Below are 26,199 nucleotides of genomic sequence, written 5' to 3' on the forward strand. Positions count from 1 at the left end.
TCTGCATTTAACCAATAAAAGCGGAAAAGACCATTTCAAAACGTTGGACCTTAAAAATGACTTTTTTAGGTGATGACAAAAGCTTGGCTTATGAATTGATTTTAGCCTTAGTTTCACTTTGGTTATTAGTCAATTCGATTAAGAAAGGAAAATCCCAAAGAAAACGTCCGATTGATTTTTTTTTATTTTACTAAAAGATATTTTTTTATTATATTATTATTTTGCCTCGTTTTTATTTTAAATGTGGTTATGGCATGACCAAATGGTCGGATTTCATTTTAACAGAAATTAAAGGATGTTATAATACGAATGATCATTGGAAATTTATTTTATTTTTGATTAGGCGAGAAAATGACTTAAATAAATGACTAAAGCACGTCAAAAGGGGGTACGGAAAGTAAATGAAATAAAAATAAAAGCACGCGAAACAAATGAAGACCACTAAGGGTACATAGAATGAATTGAAAAGTTTGATTTCGGGAACTTACCGGTTGAAGACCGAAGAACGACGAAGAACAGACGAAGAACGATTGAAAATCTTCGCGAAATCACCCACGAAAACGTCTCGGAAGCGTTACGGAAGCGCCTCGGCTTGGATTTTTTTCACGGAAACAATTTTTCTCACAAATTTTAAGTGATTCTCAAATACCAGGAGGGTTGACCATTTTTGTTCTTCCCTCCTCCCCCTATTTATAGGGAAAAGAGGAGAAGCTTGCCACCCAGCTCGCCCAGGCGAGCTAGGTTGCTTCCTCTAGAAGGCACCGCTTTTTGGAGAACTTCCTGGAAGGCCCAAGTGGGCCTGGTTGCTATTTTCACCCCCTTTTTACTAAATACACCCCTGCCTTTTTTCTGATTCTTTTTCCGTAACGTTACGGAACTTTACGAATTACGTAATGATACTTGTTTTCTTTCCGTAATGTCACGAAACCTTACGGATTACGTAATCATCCCTTCTTTGGCTTCCAGAATGTTACAAAACTTCACGGATTACGCAACAATCCTTCCTTTTGACTTCCGGCATGTTACGAAACGTCACGGATTGTGCAACAATGCTTCCTTTTGACTTCCGGCATGTCACGAAACTTCACGGATTTCCTAACGATGGGTGCCAAGTACCTCAAAGTGGTCAAACGAGGGTCGCATCCCAACAAACAGATGGTCCCCGGACGAAATTAGGGTATGACACTGGCCATAGCATGCCCATTAGCGTGCGTTCCAAACGAACCCTCGTGGACTTCCTCGATCATGTGGTTCACCTCTTTGGCATCCACGCATCACAAGAGGGTCATGTCATGGTTTCGTTTGTACAGGACGGTACCACTCACAAAGAAACCAATAGCCAATCTCCTTAACGTTCTCTTGTCATTGTCGAAAATCCCTGGTGGATATTCTTTGTTCTCGACATACTGTTTGATTTCGAAATACCATGGTTTCCCATCTCGGTCTTCCTCTATCGCACAACAATGTGCCGGCTTGCCCCGACATTTGAATTCAATGTATGGCAGATCCCTGTGTGGGGCAAGTTGAAACATGGATGCCAAGGTGGCCAATGCATCGGCCATTTGATTCTCTTCTCGAGGTATGTGGTGGAAAGAAATGTCATCAAAGAATTCGGTTAACTTCAAGATATAAGTTTGATAGAGTATCAATTTTTGATCCCTAGTTTCCCATTCCCCTTTCAACTGACGTATTACCAACGCTGAGTCTGCATACACTTTGAGTAGCTTCACGTCATAATCAATGGCAGCTTGAATCCCAAGGGCGCACGCTTCATATTCGGCCATATTGTAGGTACAATCGAAACCCAGCCTTGCCGTGAAAGGGATACATTGATCATCTGGGGATACAAGGACTGCCCCTACTCCAGGGCCCAAAGCATTAGATGCCTCATCGAAACAAACAATCCATTTGTCTATGTCCTCGTGCGTCTGCTTCTCTTCGAATAAGGCCATGATGTCTTCATCCAAGAACTCAGGGTGCATTGGCCGATAATCTTGGAGGGGTTGTTGCGCCAAATAATCTGCCAAGGCGCTTCCCTTTATTGCCTTTTAGGTGACATACACAATATCAAATTCGGATAGTAGTACCTGCCACCAAACGATTCGTCCCGTGAGGGCCGGTTTCTCAAAGATGTATTTCACGGGATCCATTATGGAAATAAGCCAAGCGGTATGACTGAGCATGTACTGCCTAAGACGATGTGACGCCCATACCAAGGCGCAACACGTCCATTCCAGCATTGAGTAATTCATCTCACAGGTGGTAAACTTCTTGCTTAAATAGTAAATGGCTTGTTCCTTCTTCCCAGAGTCATCGTGCTGACCCAACACGCACCCTATAGACTCGTCTAACGCAGTCATGTACAGGAAAAGAGGTCTTCCTGTTATAGGTGGCATGAGCATCGGGGGATTCACGAGGCTCTGTTTGATTTTTTCGAAGGCCTCTTGGCAGTCGTTATTCCACAGGACTGCCTGGTTTTTACGCAAGAGTTTGAAGATGGGCTCGCAGGTAGGGGAGAGTTGCGAGATAAATCTTGCGATGTAATTCAACTTGCTTAGGAAACCTCGAACCTGCTTCTCCGTGCGTGGCTCTGGCATTTCAAGAATGGCCTTCACTTTCTCGGGATCTATTTCTATCCCTTTTTGGCATGGTCTTAAAAGAGGAGTTAGCTGCTTGCTCAAGATCCAAGAGGAGTTTGGCCCAACACTTAGAAGCCACGGAGCGAAGCATGCTAGCTATAATAAGGCAGTACAAAGAGGAGCTAAACCAATCTTTGGCTCATGAGCAAAAGCTAGTAGAGGACTTCGCACAAGCATACGCTGAGAAGGAGGCAAGAGGGAGGGTGATTGATGCATTGCATCAAGAAGCAACCATGTGGATGGATAGGTTCGCCTTGACCTTAAATGGAAGTCAAGACCTCCCACGACTACTAGCCAAAGCAAGGGCCATGGCTGAAGTGTGTTCAGCCCCAGAGGAAATTCATGGGCTAATCAATTATTGTCAACACATGATAGATTTAATGGCCCATATAATTAGAAACCACTAGGGTCTGTTGTAACACTTTTGTGAAATCTTGGTTAGATGAAAGGTTTTGTTCCATTTTTATAAAAAGAGAAGTTCTGAAACTCGTCACGTTGTCTAAAAAGGGTCTTGAGGTGGATCTAAGTGCTCTGATTATTCATTAGCATACATATTCATGATCTGGTGGCATGATCACCACTATTTGTTTCTTTAGGAAACTCACCATAACTAAAAAAGCGCAAAGGAACCCCTATAACACCCAATCCCAAAGTAAAATGGGTAACGAAGAAGGAGTGCAAGAACAGATGAAGGCCGACATGTCAGCTTTAAAAGATCAGATGGCTTCTATGATGGAAGCCATGCTAAAAATTCAAAAATCAATAGAAGACAATGCTATTGCGGCCGCTACCAACACCACTAGGGAAGCGGAGCCGGTACTACAGCCCGCGATGAACTCGGGCCGGGACAGAAGCACGACGGGCTTCAATCGGAGGTAGTCCTTAAGCCTACCCTTATGGCTTGCCTCTAGACTTCACTCCTCGTACCGCTCCAGACAACTTGAGCCAAGCCCCTACCTTCGAGGGGCAACTCCCTCCTCATGACGAAGGGAATGCCCATTTAGGCCCTCTGCTTCCCCAAAGGGAACCGTCCCCCCATGAGTTGCCCCAGCCAAACATGATCCGCCATGCCCCGTCTCAATCCACACCCGTTAGGGAACCCGTTCCCCTTTCAAAAGACAAGGGAAAGATCGATCTGCTTGAAGAGAGGTTGAGAGCGGTGGAAGGACTCGGCAACTATCATTTCTCGGATATAGCCGATCTATGTCTGGTACCAAACATCATCATTCCTCCCAAGTTTAAGGTACCAGATTTCGACAAATACAAAGGGACAACATGTCCAAAGAGTCATCTTCGGATGTATTGCCGAAGGATGGGGGCATATTCCATTGATGAAAAGCTGTTAATGCACTTCTTTCAAGACAGCTTAGCCGGAGCGGCAGTGGCGTGGTACATAAATCTAGAAGCCTCTCAAGTCCGGTCGTGGAATGACTTGGCAACTACCTTCATTAGGCAGTACCAATACAACACAGATATGGCTCCCGATCGAAACCAACTTCAGAGCATGAGCAAACGGGAACATGAATCAATCAAGGAATATGCTCAAAGGTGGAGAGACCTAGCAGCCCAAGTCATGCCACCCATGACTGAGAGGGAAATGATCACGATCATGGTAGATACACTGCCTACGTTTTACTACGAGAAACTGATAGGATATATGCCGACAAATTTTGCAGACCTTGTCTTTGCCGGAGAAAGAATCGAGTTGGGGTTGAGGAAAGGCAAGTTTGAATACGCCTCCAACGCTAGCCCCAACAGCAATAGAAGAGCCCTAGTGGTGGGCACATGGAAAAAGGAAAGGGATACCCACGCGGTCACCACCGCCCCAACATGGATGAAAATGCCCCAAAATGCTCAAAGCTCATACCAACACAACCACCCAAACTTCTCGATCCATGCCAGAAGTTCCCTCCCAGCGCAAGCAAAAGGGCCTGCCACGACGGAAAAGGCGCCTGCACAACACGCGGCTCCAACCACAGCCCGGCCGGCCAATAATGCGACTCCTGGCACGAGCTATGACAATCCACGACGCCCCCTGGCCCAGAGAGAGCAGTTCTCTCCTATTCCCATGGCGTATTCCGAGATACGGCCCTCATTGTTGGAAAACCATTTGGTGGTAGCCATACCCGGAATGGTCTTCCAGCCGCCATACCCCAAGTGGTACAACTCAAATACCATATGCGCATACCATAGTGGAGCCCCCGGGCACAACATTGATTCTTGCTTGCCATTCAAGTATAAGGTGCAACACCTAATAAATGTCGGATGGCTATCATTTCAAGAAAATGGCCCCAACGTTAAGACCAATCCACTAGCCAGTCATGGAGGAGCTAGCGTGAATGCCATCGAAGAGGAAAGGCTGTCAAGGACAAAGAGATTAGAAGGTGTGGCCGCATCCAAAAGATTCATCTACCAGTCGCTGCAAGCAGCATGCATGGTCTCTCGTGGCAGAGGCAAAAGCGACGAATGTATGTTTCATCTTGGGGAATCACACGACATGGAAACATGCCCCGTGGTGGAGGAGCTACTTCAACGGCTTAGGGACTGGAGGCAGCTCGAAGTGTCCGAGAGAGGTAGAGAAGAGCAGTAGATTTGCACGCAATCGGCAGAAAGGAAAGCTCCCCCAACCCCCAAACCCCTAGTGATACGTTTCACTAGGAATATGACCAGCCCCAGGTCCGAATACCCCTTAGCAGTGCCCAAGCCGATGCCCTTTTCCTATCAAAGCAATAAGGCCATCCCATGGAGGTATACCCCTCTCGTTATTGGAAAAGGGGCTGCAACCGAGGTTGACTCCTTGTCAGCCAAGGTGACCAACATTATCGGCCTTAGTGGCGTAACCCGCAGTGGCCGGGTGTTTGCTCCTCCTCACCCGACGGAACTGCCCTCCAAGGGGAAAGCACCCATGACCCAAGAGTCCGTAGGTGCGGCCACCCTCTCAAAAGAAGTGGATCCCCCGGTAGTAAAGGGGGCTAAAAAGAAGGAAGATCTCCAAGGAAGGGCGGTGACCTTGGAGGAGGCTCACGAGTTTCTTCGTCTCATCCAACAAAGTGAGTTTAAAGTGGTTGAGCAATTGAATAAAACTACAGCAAGGATCTCCTTGCTTGAACAGCTCATGAGCTTCGAGCCTCATCATGCACTTTTAGTCAAGGTCCTCAACGAAGCCCATGTAGCACATGACATCTCAGTCGAGGGCTTTGAAGGCATTGTTAATCACATAACAGCCAATAACTACCTCGCGTTCATGGAGGAGGAGATTCCAGTTGAAGGGAGGGGGCACAACAAAGCTCTACATGTGTCTGTCAGATGCATGGACCATGTCTTTGCTAAGGTACTCATCGATAATGGTTCAAGTTTAAATGTGATGCCAAAGACCACCTTGGAGAAGCTTCCTTTTAATGCATCACATCTAAAACCGAGTTCGATGGTAGTACGAGCTTTCGACGGTAGTCGATGGGAGGTGATGGGGGAAATTGACATCCCCATTCAAATAGGCCCCCACACTTGCAATGTGGTTTTCCAAGTGATGGACATAAATCCCGCCTACAGCTGCCTTTTGGGGAGGCCATGGATCCATGCGCTAGGGGTGGTCCCCTCGACGCTTCACCAGAAACTGAAATTCGCAGTTGGTGGACTCTTGGTGATAGTGTCGGGCGAAGAAGATACGTGGGTAAGCTGCCCCTCCTCGACACCATATGTAGAGGCAGCAGAGGAATCATTGAAAACAACTTTCCAATATTTCGAGGTGGTAAGTTGTGCCTCTGTCGAATCAAGCCCATTGCTACCTTGTTTCTCTAATGCAGCCCTGATGGTGGCGCGGGTAATGCTCAGACACGGTTATGAGCCCGGAATGGGTTTGGGCAAGAACAGCCACGGGAATGCCGATGTGGTTGACATTAGGGGCAACCCGCACAAATATGGGTTGGGGTATAAGCCCGGGAAATCTGGAAGAAGGAATGCACCGTCAAGACTCCGACAGAGAGAGCATGGCCCGATCATTTTTGCCGATGTTTCACAAGTGTTGGGATAATGTTCGAGGAAGAGGTGGCGACAATAGGAGGAGAAGCTCCACAAGATCCACCGAGTTTCGTGCGACCATGCCATCCCAATTTCCAACTGGGGAATTGGCACGTGACGAGCCAGTCGGAAGTCTATACCGCCGATTCAATGTAATTTTAGGCTATAGATTCCATTCTCTTTTGTTTTGTTGAAACCTATCTTATTAATACAAAGAGATGTTGTTTCATCTGTTCTTGCGTCACCTTTTCTCATATCATTTTGCATATTTTTGTTTTTGCCTTGAATGGTATAGATGCGAGGATCGATCCTTTGAGGATTCTAACAACGAGGGCTTGATAATTGATTTTGATCGAGAAGTAAGTCAAACAATAAATGAAGAAGAGGAAGAGGATATCCTTTCACCGGAGTTGGAGAGGTTGATCGCTCAGGAAGAACGCGAAATGAAGCCTCACCAAGAGGAAACCGAATTTATAGACTTAGAGGCCGGGGAGGGAAAGAAAGAAGTGAAGGTAGGGACCGGTATGACCGCACCTATCCGCCAAGATTTGATAACCTTTCTTGAAGAATATCAAGACATCTTTGCATGGTCGTACTAAGACATGCCAGGCCTAGACCTCGGCATTGTGTATCATAGGTTTCCATTGTACCCTAGGTGTTCCCCAGTTAAGCAAAAATTACGAAGGCTGAGACCCAAAATGTCTTTGAAAATTAAACAAGAAGTGAGAAAGCAGTTCGATGCGGGTTTCTTGGCTATGGCTCAATACCCTGAGTGGGTAGCCAACATTGTCCCCATCCCAAAAAAGGATGGCAAAGTGCAAATGTGCGTAGACTATCGGGATTTAAACCGAGCCAGTCCTAAAGACAATTTCCCCTTACCGCACATTGATATACTAGTAGATAATACGGCTAAGTTCGCCCTCTTCTCATTGATGGATGGTTTCTCAGGGTATAATCAGATAAAAATGGCACTCGAAGACATGGAGAAGACCACTTTCGTCACCCTATAGGGAACATTCTGCTACAAAGTGATGTCCTTCGGGCTAAAAAATGTTGGGGCAACCTATCAACGTGCCATGGTAGCCTTATTCCATGACATGATGCATAAAGAGATAGAAGTCTACGTAGATGACATGATTGCCAAATCTCGGACCGAGGACGAACACCTCATCAATTTGCGTAAGCTGTTTGGAAGGTTGCGGAAGTACCAACTGAAACTAAACCCCGCTAAGTGCACCTTCAGGGTAAAGTCAGGGAAGTTGTTGGGTTTTATCGTGAGCCAAAAAGGGATAGAAATAGATCCCGAGAAAGTGAATTACATTGTGAGATTTATCTCGTAACTCACCCCTACCTGCGAGCCCATCTTCAAACTCTTGCGTAAAAACCAGGCGGTCCTATGGAATAACGACTGCCAAGAGGCCTTCGAAAAAATCAAACAGAGCCTCGTGAATCCCCCGGTGCTCATGCCGTCTATAATAGAAAGACCTCTTTTCCTATACATGATTGTGTTAGACGAGTCTATGGGGTGCGTGTTGGGTCAACACGATGACTCTGGGAAGAAGGAACAAGCCATTTACTATTTAAGCAAGAAGTTTACCACCTGTGAGATGAATTACTCAATGTTGGAAAGGATGTGTTGCGCCTTGGTATGGGCATCACATCATCTTAGGAAGTACATGCTCAGTCATACCACTTGGCTTATTTCCAAAATGGATCCCGTGAAATACATCTTTGAGAAACCGGCCTTCACGGGACGAATTCCTAGGTGGCAGGTATTACTATTCGAATTTGATATTGTGTATGTCACCCAAAAAGCGATAAAGGGAAGCGCCTTGGCAGATTATTTGGCCCAACAACCCCTCCAAGATTATCGACCAATGCACCCTGAGTTCCCGAATGAAGACATCATGGCCCTATTCGAAGAGAAGCGGACGCACGAGGACATAGACAAATGGATTGTTTGTTCTGATGGGGCATTCAATGCTTTGGGCCATGGAGCAGGGGCAGTCCTTGTATCCCCAGATGATCAATGTATCCCTTTCACGGCCAGGCTGGGTTTCGATTGTACCAACAATATTGCCGAATATGAAGCATGTGCCCTTGGGATTCAAGTTGCCATTGATTTTGACGTGAAGCTACTCAAAGTGTATGGAGACTCGGCGTTGGTAATACGTCAGTTGAAAGGGGAATGGGAAACTAGGGATCAAAAATTGATACTCTATCACACTTATATCTTGAAGTTAGCCGAATTCTTTGACGACATTTCTTTCCACCACATACCTCGGGAAGAGAATCAAATGGCCGATGCATTGGCCACCTTGGCATCCATGTTTCAACTTGCCCCACACGGGGATCTGCCATACATTGAATTCAGATGTCGAGGCAAGCCGACACATTGTTGTGCGATAGAGGAAGAGCAAGATGGGAAACCGTGGTATTTCGACATCAACAGTATGTCGAGAACAAAGAATATCCACCAGGGATTTCCGACAATGACATGAGAACGTTAAGGAGATTGGCTACTATTTTCTTTGTGAATGGTACCGTCCTGTACAAATGAAACCATGACATGACCCTCCTACGATGCATGGATGCCAAAGAGGTGAACCACATGATCGAGGAAGTCCATGAGGGTTCGTTTGGAACGCACGCCAATGGGCATGCTATGGCCAGGAAGATCCTTAGAGTAGGTTATTACTGGCTCACCATGGAAAGCGATTGCTGCACCCATGTAAGGAAATGCCATAAATGTCAAGCATTCACGGACAATGTCAATGTTCTGCCACATCCTCTGAATGTCATGTTCGCCCCTTGGCCTTTTTCCATGTGGGGGATAGATGTCATAGGGGCCATCGAACCCAAGGCTTCGAACGGTCATCGCTTGATCCTCGTGGCGATAGATTATTTCACCAAATGGGTCGAAGCGGCTTCCTACACCAATGTCACAAGGAACGTGGTGGTCAGATTCATAAAAAGGGAGATGATTTGTCGGTATAGACTCCCTAGGAAGATTGTTACTGACAATGGCACCAATCTGAATAACAAAATGATGCGGGAAATGTGCGAGGATTTCAAAATCCAGCATCATAACTCCACCCCCTATCGACCGAAGATGAACGGGGCTGTGGAGGCTGCAAACAAAAATATTAAGAAAATTATTCAGAAAATGACAGTGTCGTACAAAGATTGGCATGAAATGTTGCCTTTTACCCTGCATGGGTACCGAACCTCGGTACGAACTTCTACTGGGGCAACACCATACTCCTTGGTTTATGGGATGGAAGCAGTACTCCCGTTTGAGGTAAAGGTCCCTTCCTAGAGGATACTAGCAAAATCGGGCCTAGAAGAATCAGAATGGGGGAACGTTTTTGTATCCAAAAAAACTTCCCCCCCTCATTCAAAAGATAAAGAACACGAAGGCTTGCATTTCTGGCTCCCCTGAGCCACTTTTGATCGCGTTTTTGCTTTCGTTTTTGGTGTTTCTATTCACTCCAACAAGTAAGTATTCAATCCTTGATGTTTTTAGCTTCCCATTGGTATATTTTCTTCATCTTTTGGTGCTCCAAATTGTGAGAATGTGATTATATTTGTGGGGCAGTTTTGGTTTGTTTTTATGCTTGATTTTTTGGAGTTGAGGATTTGAATGAGAAGGCCTTAGGCCTATGTTGTATTCTGAAGCAATGGGGCATGCCACATTGCCCCCATTCTCTTGCAATTTATGTCCAAACATGCGCCCATCAAGTGCTCGATGAAATGCCCCAATGATATATGAATATGATTTTGCAAAATTGGGATGTGGAGGAGTTGTTTTATGTATGTAGAGACAGCATAAGAAAGTTAAAATAGATGCCCAAATACAATCCCAAGCTTACAAACCCAAACTTTTTAGCTTCAATGCAAGAAAACATACTCATGACTAGGAACCCAAAATTTGGTTTTAGAATTAGAAAAGCATGAAAATAGGGACTTGCTTGTAAGAATTTGGGCTGCCCCATGATTGGTACTTTGCACCTAAGTAACGTGGGAAATGCTTTTCAATGGTGTGTAGATATATGTGTAAATATAAGGGGCATAAAATTCCTCACCAAGTATGAATAATTGTTTTCCTAAATGAATGTATGATAGCGTGGAATGCCCTTTTGAATGCAAATATGTGCAGGATGTGATTAGCTTTCCAATATGCATATAAATAAATATTAATGAAACAATAAAAATTTGTATGGTGTACTTCAAATGTATGTAGGTAGTTTGTGATACCAAATGTTTAGGATATAAATTAGGTGTAAAGTTTGGCGCAAAACTTTGAGCATGAAAGTGTGTTTTCTTTTTCGGAATGTATATAGGTGTATGGCAATTAGAATATGTTAGATGTTCTTGAATGTTGACATGAGTAATAGGATATTTTCTACACATGCGCGTGTGCATAAATGGATTACATGAGTTTGGTCTAAATCAGAGGGGTTAGCACGACATTTTTGCGTTAAGATAAGCATTATCTTGTAAAACTAACTTCCAAATGTTTGTTCTCGCAGGAGATGGCCCCGAGGAAACTTGCCTCAAAGAGATCCAGGAAGGATAAAGCGGCCGAAGGAACCAGTTCCGCTCCCGAGTATGACAGTCACCGCTTTAGGAGCGCTGAACACCAGCAGCGCTTCGAGGCCATCAAGGGATGGTCATTTCTCCGGGAGCGACGCGTCTAGCTCAGGAACGACGAGTATACCAATTTCTAGGAGGAGATAGTTCACCGGCAGTGGACATCACTGGTTACCCCCATGGCCAAGTTCGATCCAGACATAGTCCTCGAATTTTATGCCAATGCTTGGCCTACAGAGGAGGGCGTGTGAGATATGAGGTCCTGGGTGAGGGGTCAGTGGATCCCGTTTGATGCAGATGCTATCAGCCAGTTCCTGGGATACCCTTTAGTGCTGGAAGAGGGTCAGGAGTGCGAGTATGGCCAGAGGAGGAACCGGTCTGATGGGTTCGATGAGGAGGCCATCGCCCATTTGTTATGTATACCGGGGCAGGATTTTGCCCGGACTGCTGCCAGGAGATGGGTGCGGATCATGCGCACCAACATGACCACCCTGACTCAGATCTGGATGACTTTGCTGCTCAGCAACATCCAACCCAGCGATCATAATTTCGACCTCCCCCTGCCGAAGTGTCAGCTGGTGTACGCCATCCTGACACGGATGAGCATTCACGTGGCTCAGTTAATCGTTGATGCCATCTATCTATTTGCAGGTATGGCGCCTACCAGACACCCTCTGGACCCGAATAAGTCCAATAGGGCCCTGGGATTTCCCGCCTTGATCACAGGACTCTGCCAGTCGTTCGGAGTCCACGTCGCACCTAGCAAGGTGATTCGGCCGCCCATCACCCGAGCTTTTATTGAGAAGTATTGCACACAGAGACAGGCCCAGGGGGATGCTCTGCAGGCCGCAGACGCGCAGCCACCTCATCAGGCTGGTCCAGCCGGATCGTTTGATATGGAGCAGTATTTGCGGCATTTGCTTCGCCAGCAAGCGGCCAACCACCGGGCTCATGTACAAACCCATGATTGTCTTTACCAGATGAGCCTCAGCCTGCAGAGCCAGGGTTTTACTTTTTTTCCGTGCCCTACTCCGGACCAGTTCAGGGCATAGGTCGCATGGCCTGGAGATTGGCCTGAGGCCCGGGCAGGAGAGGCGCCAGCAGAGGCACCAGCAGAGGCTCCCAACGAGGCAGATGAGGCCCGCGAGGACGAGGAGATGACCGATTTACTTGATTTCTTAGGAGGGAGCGGGGCCACATGATTGGGAGATCCCTTGATCCATATTTCTTTTTGTTTCCATTTTTCCTGTTATATATTTTTGTTTGACTAACGGACTAACGTTTGTTTCATGTTGATTGACTTTTGTTTTGTACATACATATCGTTTGAGTTGTTACGTCGGTACTTGTTTCATTGTTGTCAATAGTGTTTGTTGAAATTCTGAAACCGTGTAGAGTTTTTCATTTAGGAACGTCTTCCTAAAAATAAAATGAACCAAAAATCCTAATAAAAAGAAAGAAGCGTTGTGAATAAAATGTCTGCGTATGCAAAGAAAAAGGAAAGTGTGTATAAAAGGATTTTCTTTTTGTGTAAATGATGCGTGGAAAGGAATTCTTGTGTGTGTGAGCAACGAGTGTATATGAAGAAACTTTTGTGTGAACCATAAGTGTGTGTTGGGAAAAATAAAAAAATCTTTGAACATAAATAGGGTTTGTATATAGACCGTGTGACGTAAAGAGAAAGAGTTCCAATGCGTGTACATAAAAAGTTTGTCATGTATAAGAATATAGATGTACAAAGAAAGGTTTTCCTCATAAAGGACCACAGGTGTATAATTTTGTGAATGAAACAAAAAGGAAAAAGTAAGAAAGACCGTGAAGGTCGACATGTTATAGTTAAGAAGTATAAATCATTCGTAAAGAGCAAACGTATCTTCTGGAAACAGGGGACTGATGCTAAGAGTTTATTTTCTGGAATAACCGAGATAAGGATGGATGAATTCATTGAACTGATAAAAGAACATAATTGGGAAACGTTGGGTCTGTTTGTGTAAATTCCCAACCGTAGTATCACAATGCCATAAATGGGATGCTTGAGTGCCCACCTGGCTGTAGCCATGACTAATTTTGCATGTTGTTTTCAAATCATCATTGTCACGCGTGCCTTGTGGAGTAATATGGGAGTTTGACCCGAGACCGACACCTTGACACCCAAATTTGTTTTGCCCCAGATATCAAGATTGGGTTCCCACGATAAAAGACCCCATTGAAACACAACCTTAGACATTTTTTTGAACCTTGGCCTATCAAAAGAATCCTCATCCTTTCCCCCGAAGCAAAGGACAGCGGAATCTCCTAAAGGGAGAGCTAATAGAATGCTGAAACCCGATTTCCCAAAGAAAGGAAAGGAGGAAGTGGAAAGAAAAGGAAGAAATGAAAAGAAAACAAAGAAAAAGAACAATAAAAAAGAAAGAAAAAGAAGGATTCTCGATCGAAGATCGAAAGGAAGTGAAAATGGAAGAGATCGAAGGAAAACAGAGTAATTCTCGATCAATGAAAGAAAGGGAATGGAAAATCTTCAGACCAGATAAATTTTCGGCAAAAATAAGTGACTGTCGGCAAAGGAAAACCCATTTTTGGTGTCTCTTCCTTTCGAATTGCCATTCAAAGTCATTCTCGACTGGCGATATCCCACCCCACATGAACAAAGAGGAAAAGACCGAAACACCCAGCTTCCTCTCCAAAAAAACACTACCCTCGAGAAAATCCTATTGGTCCGTGATCGTACGTTTGATCTTTGATTCGATAGGAAGTCATGTGCAAAATAGAGTCATGGTGCAGTTATGGTTTGGGAATAGGATAAAACACTTGCCTTGTGAGTTTTATACACTATGAGTGATTTATTTTCAGCTTAGCTCGATGTTTCCCATGCATGTTCATTTGAAAGCTAAAAGTTGACGTCCTGCCCTTCATTCTCGGTTACAAGGAAGATTACCCTTGGCACAAGTATATTGTTTCTCTAAGATATGGTGCTCTCGCGAATGATTTATTTTTCTTTACAAAAAGCATGTTTGCCTTTCAGGTGGAAAAACCCGGTGGACCGTTCGGTCCTGCCAACCCCCTTTTTCGGAGCCCCATGAATGTTATTGCCTAGCGCTGTTCATGTGTCCTCCACCTTCGAGTTTGGAGCTATGTTTCATGATTGCCTAAGTGCAAACCCTCAAGACAATCCTCCATTCTCCCACTTTTTCGAAGCCCCATGAATGTTATTGCCTAGCGCTGTTCATGTGTCCTCCACCTTCGAGTTTGGAGCTATGTTTCATGATTGCCTAATTGTGGACCTTCAAGGCAATCCTCCATTCTCCCCCTTTTTCGGAGCCCCATGAATGTTATTGCCTAGCGCTGTTCATGTGTCCTCCACCTTCGAGTTTGGAGCTATGTTTCATGATTGCCTAAGTGCGGACCCTCAAGACAATCCTCCATTCTCCCACTTTTTCGAAGCCCCATGAATGTTATTGCCTAGCGCTGTTCATGTGTCCTCCACCTTCGAGTTTGGAGCTATGTTTCATGATTGCCTAAGTGTGGACCCTCAAGGCAATCCTCCATTCTCCCCCTTTTTCGGAGCCCCATGAATGTTATTGCCTAGCGCTGTTCATGTGTCCTCCACCTTCGAGTTTGGAGCTATGTTTCATGATTTCCTAAGTGCGGACCCTCAAGGCAATCCTCCATTCTCCCCCTTTTTCGGAGCCCCATGAATGTTATTGTCTAGCGTTGTTCATGTGTCCTCCACCTTCGAGTTTGGAGCTATGTTTCATGATTGCCTAAGTGTGGACCCTCAAGGCAATCCTCCATTCTCCACCTTTTTCGGAGCCCCATGAATGTCATTGCCTAGCGCTGTTCATGTGTCCTCCATTATCAAGCGCGGAGCCTCTGGTGACTGGGAAATATGTTCTTCTGTTGTTTTCCGGATCGGTTCCTTCGCCAAACATGTGTATATGTGTATATGTATATTATATTCGTTGTTCTTGTTGTTGTTTGTATTATGTTTTGTGTTGTACAGCAAAAAAGAAGGAGTAGAGACGAGAATCGTCATCACGGAAAGGGCAGGATGGACGAAATTAGTGTCTTATCTTTGCTTTCCTCTTATCTCCGATGAGAGGTATGTAAAGAGGGGCAACTGTCATACCCTAATTTCGTCCGGGGATTATAATTTGATGATATACAACCATTGATTGGCCGCTTCGAGATATTTGGCACCCTTTGTTGCACAATATGTGAAGTCCAGAGACGTGCCGAAAATCAAAAGGAAGCAGGCTTACGCGATCCGTGAAAATTCCGTGATGTGACGGAAATTGAAAGGAGGTATTTTTCGCAATCCGTGAGTTTTCATAACTTCTTCGAAAGCTAAAAAAGAGTAAATACATAATCCGTAAGGACTCGTAACCTTGCGGAAGGAAAATAAGTATCGTTACGAAATTCGTAAATTTTCGTAACGTTACGGAAAAAGAATTACCAAAAAAAGGTAGAGGGGGGTGCATTTAGTAAAAAGGGGGGTACAAATAGCAATCAAGCCCAATTGGGCCTTCCAGATTCTTCCTCCAAAAGGCTGTTGCTTCTGGAGGAAGCAACCTTGCTCGCCTGGGCAAGCTGGGTGGCAAGCTCCTCCCCTATTTTGCTATAAATAGGGGGAGGAGTGAAGGGAGAAGGGGTTCAGCCTTCTTGGCACTTCTTATTCTCTCGAAATTGCTGAGGAAAATTACTTCCGTGAAGAAAATCCAAGCCGAGGCGCTTTCGTAATGTTTCCGTGAGTAATTACGCAAAGATTCTCGACCGTTCTTCAACATTCGTCGTTCGTTCTTCGCTTTCTTCAGTCTTCAACGGGTAAGTACCTCAAACCGAGCTTTTCAATTTATTCTATGTACCCGTGGTGGTCCACATTTTGTTTCATGTATTTTTATTCTCGTTTTCATTCGCTTTCTATACCCCCTTTTGACGTGCTTAAGTAATTTATTTAAGTCATTTCTCGCCTAATCTAAAAATAAAATAAATTTCCACCGATCATTTGAATTGTAGTATTCGTTAATTTTTGTTAAAATGAATTCCGACCGTTCGGTCGTGCCGTAACCACGTTGGAAATCAAAAAAGAGGTAAAATAATAATATAATAATCAAAAAATACCTTTTAGTAAAATAAAGAAAAAAATCAATTGGACGTTTTCTCTTTGGGATTTCTCATTCTTAATTGAATTGACTAATAACTAGGGTTTTGAAATCAATTCGCCAAGTCAAGCTCGTCCACAAAAAATAGGGTTTTGAAAGTTTATCATTTCAGTTTCTTACCAAGTAAAATGGATCATTTTTAAGATCCAACGCCTTAAAATGATCACCTTTCAAGTAAAAAGAATCGCTTGATTCACGTTTAAGAAAGAACTACGTAGGTCTGATTTCCTCTTCGATGGAGGGTACGTAAGAGCAAAAGCCCCGCTTTTGTTGACCTCAAAAAATAAAAAGAAATAAAGTTAAGGTAACACAATTTCCACAATTCTAAAAAATAGGCTGTTGTCCTTTGAGACAAACGTGAGAGGTGCTAATACCTTCCTCAAACGTAAATACAACTTCCGAACTTAGAATTTTCATTGTGACCAGTTTCCTTCGGTTTTTCCGACGTTTTCCACAAATAAACGTTGGTGGCGACTCCGCGCACCTTTCCTCCTTTGGAAAGCGCACCCGTGAGCCTCGCCTTCGCTCGCCCGCAAAAGGGCACGTTGCGTCAATCTTCCTATCAAATTGTCATGGCCTTCCTAAAAAAATATGTCCTGCCTCCATGGGAACTATATCACAATTAACTTCATCCTTATATGTCCCAATGGAGAAAGGTACCTTCACTTGTTGGTTAACTATCATTTCCCCTTGCTCATTGAGCCATTGAAGTTTATAAGGTTTTGGGTGGGGAATGATAGTGAGGTTCAACTTGGAAACTAATCTTGTGCTACAACAATTGCAACAAGATCCACTATCCACAATGAGAGAACAAGTTTTATCTAAAATTTTGCATCTTGTATGAAACATGTTCTCTCTTTGGGATTGAGATAGATCACAAGATTGACCTCCAGGGAGCCTTCTAACCATTAAGAGGTCACCTTCTTCATGGGGGTAGACTTCCTCACTAGACTCTTCACCCCTTACCTCATCTTCACTTCCACTAGAGGAAGGGCAAGAAGTAGTCTCCTCTTGACTACTATAAATGTCTTGACCCCTCATGATCATGGTTTTCTTTGTGGGGCATTGAGAGGCAATGTGACCTCTCCTAAGACATTTGAAGCATTTAATGTTGCTACTCCTTTCTTGGGAACTAGTCTTAGGGGTGTATTTCTCTATGGTCTTACCCTTATCTTCCTTGGGTTTTGAAGGTGCAGCCCCTAAAATTCCATGGGCTTGGTCCTTCCTTGGATAAGAGTGAGAGCCATAAGATTTTGAAGAAGGCTTTCTTTTAAGTTGTTGCTCCACTCTTATACAAAGTTGGACTAGCTCATCTAGGTCCCTATATGGAAGGAGTTCAACCTTGTCCCTCACTTCCATATTAAGCCCACTAAGGAACCTAGCTATGCTTGTTCTTACCTCCTCCCTAAGTCCAGCTCTTAAAAGGAGTAATTCCATTTGTTGTCTATATTCTTAAACACTCATACTCCCTTGTCTAAGCCTTTGGAGCTTGTCCATAAGCTCCCTCTTATAGTAGGAGGGAATGTGTCTCTTCCTAAGGGCACTCTTAAGATCATTCCAATACTCTACTGGAGGATCCCCATGAATCCTTCGTTCCCTAACAAGGGAAGTCCACCAATAGAGGGCATACCCTTGAAAGCTAAGGGTAGCCAGTGGAACTTTTCTCTCATCTCTAATATGATGGCAAGCAAAGAGTTGTTCAACCTTCATTTCCCAATCTAAGTAGGCCTCAACATTATCTTTTCCATGGAAATATGGGAGGCTAATGTTAACCTCTTGAGGCCTTCTATCATGTTCTCTTCTTTGGGAGTGATGTTTAGTATGTGAGCTATGGCGCCCTCTATAATAGTTGCTAAGTTCTTCACTTAAACTCTTGCAAGAGTCATGACTACTAAAGGAGGCATGTTTTTCTCTTTTCATTTCTTTCATTATTTTTCTTCTTTCTTCCTCTCTTATTTTCTCTCTTTCATCTTGACTTATTTCTTCAACTCTTTTTTTACCTTTTTCTTTTCTCTCTTGTTTTTCTTTCCACAACTTAAGGGATCTCAACTCATCTAATATCTTATACAAGGGGTCCTTAGGAGTAGAACCCTCACCATTAACACTAGATGAAGAATGAAGACTCATGTTGGTTCCTAAGTTATGGTTCTTTCTTGTTGGGGGTTTGAAAACAAAAGGTAAAAGAAACTATGGTTGAAACTAGCCAAAATAAACACTAAAAGAGGTGTGAAAGATAAGGTAAAAACTAATTGGTAAAAGGAAAGCTATCAAGGCGGTTTGAAAATGAAGGGTAAAAGAAATAAGCTATGAAAGTAAGCAAGAAATTAAAGTGCAAGTAATGCAAACTAGGCGGATCCTAAGAGTGTTTGGATGACCTCATTTAAGGTTCCCAACAAAAAACTCACTATCCTAAGGGAAAATTGCCTAAAATTATTACACACAAATGGAAGTAGGGTGACCTAGCGGAGGCTCCCAACTTACTTCCAATGAAAGGCCTTTTTGTTACAAAATTTGAAAGCAAAGCAAATTGCCAAATACAAAATTACAAAGAAAAAAAAGGTCCTCAATTGTGGTGGGTATTCTCTCTTTAGTGTTTCACTCAATTTGGAGTGCTTCTTAGTCCAATAGCTCTTAAGGTTGTTGGCCCCTTTCTTCTTGACTCAAATTCTTCAAGATATGGCACCAATCCTCCTTTCCAATTCCCTGTATGGCAACTCACAAACAATGAAACAAAGAGACAAGCAATAACCAAAGACCAAAAAAAAAATGAAATGAAAGCTAAACCAATAGAGTTTTAACAAGACAAATTTTCAAGGATTATTCAACAATTAAAGCAATGAAAAGCACAAAAAAGCAAGCTAGGACTCAAAGAGAAACCTAGAATGGCTCTAGAGTAGAGTAGAAAAACTAAAAAAAAAAAAGACTCAAGAAACCTCTAGTTTCGGCACTTGTTTTCACAATAATTTTCAATTTAAATTTCAGAACTAGGATTGGTATAAAATAGGCACCAACTATAGAACAAATGTTTGAGCCAAAACAACAAGCACACTTCCCTTTGACTTTTTTTTTCCTTGACACTGATTTTTCTGCTAACTTGTGTGATTTTTCTTATTTTTTCCTTTAATCCAAATCGCTTGGTTCTTTTTTTATAATTTTTTTCCAGATGTCTAGAAACTTCAGTAAAAATTTCAGCTCAAAAATAGTAGTGACCAATTCCCAGTAATTTATACAATTTTGTATGTTCAAGCTGCCAGCACCAGCGATTTCAACCTAGAAATCAAGAGTAGTGTTTATGTTGCTTAAGGCTTGGATAGTTACAATTTGTGTTTGCTTATGCTCAATTATCTTGAATAACACAATTCAAGAGAGCTTAATACTTATTTGATTCACAAATCCAGCCACAACTCAGCACCACAACTCAACTTCATCATAGGCATCATGTAGGAAACTTAGAAAACAAAAAAAAGTTCAAGAACAAGACTACTTCTAGGAATTGATTTAGAACATGTTATGAACTAAATAACATGCATGAATTAGACTCAAAATTCAAAAGATAGGCTAAGAATGACAAGAATACATGAACAAATGTATCTAGAATTCAATCAACAAAATAAAAATTCAACACAAACTTAGAACATAATGTGACAATTACTATGACTAAACATGACTCTAAGACAACATGGATTAAGTGATTTACACTTTGATTTTTGTGTTTTTTTTTTCTATTCAATATTTTGGAAGAAAATTTAGATCTAAGGTTCAGCACAAGAATATTATGAATGAAAAATGATAGAACCTAAAATCAACACAAAAACAAGATTCAAGAGTAGATCTACAAAATTTGAACCATAGAAATGCAAGAACAAGTGTAGATTGTTTTTTTTAATCTACTCTAAACAGCACCAAACCACAAGAAAATGGAGGATATACATGGAGAATAAGATTAAGAACAAGGAATTAAAGAGAATTCACCGAACAAAAAGATAGAGGAAGCAAAAGAACATCACCTAGATGAAGATGCTCTTGATACCACATGATGTAAGCTCCATTGGAGCTTGTAGGCCTAGGATCTTCTTCATCAATGGATTCCTTTGCTCCTTGGAAGATGAATGGCAGCGGAATGGAGAAGGAAGAGATAGAGAAGACGTCACTTCAAGGAGAAGATGAGTCTAGAAGAAGCTCACCACCATAGGAGGCCATGGATAAGAGCATGGAGGAAGAAGGAGATGAATGAAAGGAGAGGGAGAGAAGAGCACGGAATTTTGTGCTCTAAAAGAGCTCTGAAATCTGAAGTTAATATTTAAATGATCAAAATTGAAAAAAATGCACACACATGACCTCTATTTATAGCCTAAGTGTCACAAAAAAATTGGAGGGAAATTCAAATTTCACTTGAATTTGAAATTGAATTTGTGGAGCCAAACTTTGGAGCCAAAATTTCACTAATTATGATTAGTGAATTTTAGTTATGGTTCAGCCCACTAATCCAAGATCAATTCCAAGATTCTCCACTAAGTGTGCTTAGGTGTCATGAGGCATGAAAAGCATGAAGGACATGCACAAAGTGTGACTATATGATGTGGCAATGGGGTGTAGTAAGCAAATGCTCACCTCCCCCTCTAAAATTTAATTGGATTGGGCTTCTACCAATTCAATTAAATTTATTTCCAACCACACACATCAAATATCCACTTAGTGCATGTGAAATTACAAAACTACCCCTGATACAAAAACTAGTCTAGGTGCCCTAAAATACAAAGGCTGAAAAATCCTATATTTCTTGGGTATCCTACCTACATTATGGAGCCCTAAATACAAGGCCCAAAATTAATGAAACCTTAATCTAATATGTACCAAGATAAGTGGGCTCATACTTAGCCCATGGGCCCGAAATCTACCCTAAGGCTCATGAAAACCCTAGGGCCTTCTCTTGCATTTTTGGCCCTATCTTCTTGGAGTCTTCTATCTAATGCCCTTGGGGGGTAGGATTGCATCAGGGGGTCTATTATAAATGTTTGCAGCAAAAGCTTCAAGTTGTTCATTGACTCCAGATTGTTGCAAAGAAGGAAAAAGATCTGTATGGTGATTTGCAGAAGAGCATAGACCACAAACTCATGCAACAGGTGCACTTTTCTGATTCATGGCAAGCTGAGTTACTAGGTTGACCAAGGCATCAAGTTTTCCCTCAATCTTTTTATTTTCAGTAGATGAAGATGAATCTGTGGTCACCTCATGGACTCCTTTAAGGACAATAACATCATTTCTTGCACTGAATTGTTGGGAGTTGGAAGCCATCTTCTCAATCAAACTCCTAGCCTCAACAGGAGTCATATAACCAAGGGCTCCACCACTGGTAGCATCAATCATACTCCTCTCCATGTTTCTAAGTCCCTCATAGAAATATTGAAGGAGTTGCTCAGAAATCTGGTGGTGAGGACAGCTTGCATACAATTTCTTGAATCTTTCCCAATACTCATACAAGTTCTCTCCACTAAGTTGCCTGATGCCTGAAATGTCTTTTCTGATGGCAGTGGTCCTAGATGCAGGGAAAAATTTCTCCAAGAACACCCTCTTAAGGTCATCCCAACTGGAAATGAACCTAGGAGCAAGGTAGTACAGCCAATCTTTTGCCACTCCCTCTAGAGAATAAGGAAAAGCCTTTAGAAAGATATGATCTTCCTGGACATCAGGGGGCTTCATGGTGGAACAAACAATATGGAACTCTTTAAGATGCTTATGAGGATCTTCACCTGCAAGACCGTGAAACTTGGGCAGCAAATGTATTAGTCCAATCTTGAGAACATATGGAGCACCCTCATCAGGATATTGAATGCACAAGCTTTCATAAGTGAAATCAGGTGCAGCCATCTCCCTAAGAGTCCTCTCACGAGGTGGAGGTTAAGCCATGTTCTCAGTATGAAAATTAGTAGTTGAATGCTCAAAATGCTCGAAATGCATAGAATGATCATGTTGCACACTATGGCTAACTATTATATGAAAGGTTCTATCTATTTCAGGATCAAAGGGTTGTAAATCACCTGGATTGCCCCTAGTCATGCACTATATGCAACAAATCATGTATCTCTCAACAAGCACCTAACAAAGGGGTAAAACTACAGCTATACTCAAACTATATCCAAATGGGCTGAAATTTTGTGAGCAACACCCTAAAATCATGGAAAGATAGCACAAAAAATTTCAAACAAAAATTCAAAGTCTAACAATGAAAACTACCTAAGAAAAGTTTAGAAAAATAGGACAATAATACTTGAAAAATAAAAAAAATAAAAACTTAGTAAACGGCTGATTTTTCGAGTTTGGGAGACCCCAAATTCATATATAATAATAGTGATTCTGATACCCAGAACAAAAGTTATGGTTGTTTTAAGTTTTGCTAAAAACAAGTTCCCAAAATTTTTGTCTCTCTCAAATACTGTCACACCAAGTTCTCCTGGTATTTTTCACACAAAATATAAATCAAAAGAAGCTACCACACAAAAAATCAGCCAAAAATAACAACTCTACCTATCAAAACAAAAATAGCTAATTAAATTGCAAAATTAGTCGCTAGTTCCCAATCGCTAATTACTGTTCACAGAAAAACACAAAGCTGAAACAGTCACTAAACAGGGGACGCGACTGAAATGCAAAATAGAACACTACACAACACAAAACAACTAAATACTATTATGAACCTTTGGCCCACTGCTCCCTAGCAACGGCGCCAAATTTGATCAAGGTCGTACCCGAATCAAATAAACATTAAAAATGCAGTATCTAGGAAGTGATCCTAGGTCATCTCCCAACGAGCAATGGTCAACCAAACGTTCATAGCAGATAGTAATAAAATAGTAACGAATTGGGGGGTATCTATTTTTGTAAATTAAACAGCAAGCTAATTCGAATTAAAGAAATAACATAATTAAAACATGTTGTTTCCCTTTTGATTCACAAGCAAGTCTCTTATCCTAGGTTACGAGAATTTATCCCTAATCAGTTTAACCACGTACTCCAACCCTAAATTAAATTACTAAGCAAAAATTAACATAAGGTTGTCATTATGTGGTTAAGCAACACATACACCAATTAATCATGAATGAAACTGATCATTAAGCATGAATGTAAATTAAGCGCAAAGACAATTAATCAAGCATTAAGCATGCATGAATTAATAGCAACAAATAGAGAGCAATTGGTGAAAAGGAAAAACTGATCAAAATTCAATAGTAATAACAAAACCTCAAAAAGAGTTGTGCTTGATTCTCAAGAGAAAACAACACTGGAGACTTAGCCTTCCATTAATCAGCAGAAAACGAAATTGCAGATTGAAGCAGAAAATGAAATTTATTGCTATGTGAACAATGTGCATGAACAGTAAAAACTGGAATTGCAAAACCCTAAAATTATCCTCCTCCCAAAACTCTCTTTTCTCACTAAAATCCTGGTGCTGTTATATATGTCCTCAGCCCCAAAGTTTACATTTATGCATTAAAGTCCTAGCCCAAAAATGAAATAAAATAAAACTGGCCCAAATAAAATAAAATTGGATAAAATAAAATTGTCTGCTTTCTTCAAGTCCAAGCCGGTTCAGCCCAATTCCTAATCCAAGCCCAATTGCTTATAATTCTCCTAAAATTAAATTAAAAACACAAAATTAGTCAAGTAGGCCCAAATGATAAAACTGCATAATTAATTTGACAATTAAGGCTAATCAGTAATTAAAATGGTGACAAAAAGGGTTAAGAAATAGCAGAAAATAATGACACATCAATGCGGAAAAGGAGTCAAAAGGAAGGGTGATTGACTCATTGCACCGAGAAGCGATGATGTGGATGGATCGATTTGCCCTTACTTTGAATGGGAGTCAAGATCTTCCATGATTACTAGCAAAGGTCAAGGCGATGGTAGACGTGTACTCAGCCCCCAAGGAAATCCATGGGCTCCTCAGCTATTGCCAACATATGATACACTTGATGGCCCATATAATTAGGAACAGTTAGGGTGGTGGTATTGTGACCCGGATCTTGACTAGTTGAAACTTTTTCTTCTCTTCAAATAAAATGAGGTTGAACCCATGAGTTTGCTCAAAATACTAGTGTGAATCCAATGCCCTGACAATTTACTTCTAGCATGCATTCATACTTAACTACCTTGTTGCATACTCACCGCATTTTGCCTCTCTAGGTGGAAACATCATAACTAAACACGCTCCAAAGCACCCCTATTGTACCCGCTCCATGTCTAGAACGATGGGTGACTTGGAAGAGGTGCAAGAACAGATGAAGGCCGATATGTCGGCCTTAAAAGATCGGATGGCTTCCATGATGGAAGCCATGTTAGGAATGAAAAGGCTAATGGAAAGTAACGCTGCCACAGCCGCCACTGCCAGTATTGCCACTAAAGTGGACCCAGTCCTTTAGCCCGCAACAAGCCCAGCACATCAGCCTATCCTAGACATGAGGGGATGAGGAAGAGACACTACGGGACGCGCCAACAGCCCGCATCCAGGGTACAACCGGAATGCCTTCCCCTATGGCTTGCCTCCCAACTTCACACCTCCAACATTGCATGATAACATGGATCATGCCCCTCCACAACCTATTGGGGTTGCCTACGAAGGTCCGTGGGAGCATGTTCACGGGGAAGATAACTCTTACCCCCCATTCATCGCTGAAGGACCGGCACCGAACATGCTACCTTAACCCAACATAGTGGGGGTCTCTCAACCCCACCCAGTACAACCAATACTCCTATCTGTAGAAGGGTTGCCTCCGGCAGTAGAAAGGAGGGAAAAGCTCGACCTCCTCGAGGAGAGGCTAAGAGTCGTTGAAGGATTTGGTGACTTTCTGTTCGCGGACATGATGGACTTGTGCCTAGTGCCAGACGTCATCATCCCTCCCAAGTTCAAAGTACCGAACTTTGACAAGTACAAGGGGACCATTTTCCCCAAGAACCATCTGAAGATGTACTGTCGAAAGATGGGTGCACATTCAAGGGATGAGAAGTTTCTTTTGCACTTCTTCCAAGACAGTTTGTCCGGTGCTGCGGTGATTTGGTACACCAACTTGGAGGCATCCCGCATTCGATCATGGAAGGACCTGATTACTACCTTTATTAGGCAGTACCAATACAACACAGATATGGCTCCTGACAGGACCCAACTTCAAAACATGTGCAAGAGAGAGCACGAATCCATCAAAGAGTATGCCCAGAGATGGAGGGATTTGGCAGCCCAGGTGGTACCTCCCATGATTGAAAGGGAGATGATCACCATGATAGTAGAAACTTTGCCGGTGTTCTACTATGAAAAGTTGGTAGGCTATATGAAAAGTTCTACTATTGGTTTAGCTTTCATTTCATTTTTTTTGGTCTTTGGTTATTGCTTGTCTCTTTGTTTCCTTGCTTGTGAGTTGCCATATAGGGAATTGGAAAGGAGGATTGGTGCCATACCTTGAAGAGTTTGAGTCAAGAAGCAAGGAGCCAACCACCTTAAGAGCTACTGGACTAAGATGCACTCCAAATTGAGTGAATCACCAAAGAGAGAACAACCACCAAAATTGAGGACCGTTTTGTAATTTTTTAATTTGCAATTTACTTACCTTCATTGCTTTCAAGTTTTGTAACAAAAAGGCCTTTCATTGGAAGTGTGTTGGGAGCCTCCAATAGGTTACCAAACTTCCATTTGTGTGTAATAATTTTAGGCAATTTTTCCTTAGGATAGTGAGTATTTTGTTGGGAACCTTGAATGTGGTCATCCAAACACTCTTAGGATTCGCCTAATTTACATTTCTT

The 26,199-nt window shown here is 42.5% G+C and overlaps 1 protein-coding gene and 1 non-coding gene across 2 annotated transcripts; both read left to right on the plus strand.

The window, feature by feature from the left end:
• Positions 1-3,696: 3,696 nt before the first annotated feature.
• Positions 3,697-5,229, plus strand: LOC114386171. Its single transcript, XM_028346166.1, has 2 exons — positions 3,697-3,938; positions 4,005-5,229. The coding sequence occupies exons 1-2, from the start codon at positions 3,697-3,699 to the stop codon at positions 5,227-5,229; spliced, it is 1,467 nt and encodes a 488-aa protein (XP_028201967.1).
• Positions 5,230-21,829: 16,600 nt separating this feature from the next.
• On the plus strand, positions 21,830-21,936 carry LOC114388776. The gene has a single exon (XR_003661571.1). It is a non-coding gene; the product is annotated as a small nucleolar RNA R71 (small nucleolar RNA).
• The last annotated feature ends 4,263 nt before the right edge of the window (positions 21,937-26,199 follow it).

The sequence above is a fragment of the Glycine soja genome, chromosome 15 (assembly GCF_004193775.1).
Source record: "Glycine soja cultivar W05 chromosome 15, ASM419377v2, whole genome shotgun sequence".
Taxonomy (NCBI): Eukaryota; Viridiplantae; Streptophyta; class Magnoliopsida; order Fabales; family Fabaceae; genus Glycine; species Glycine soja.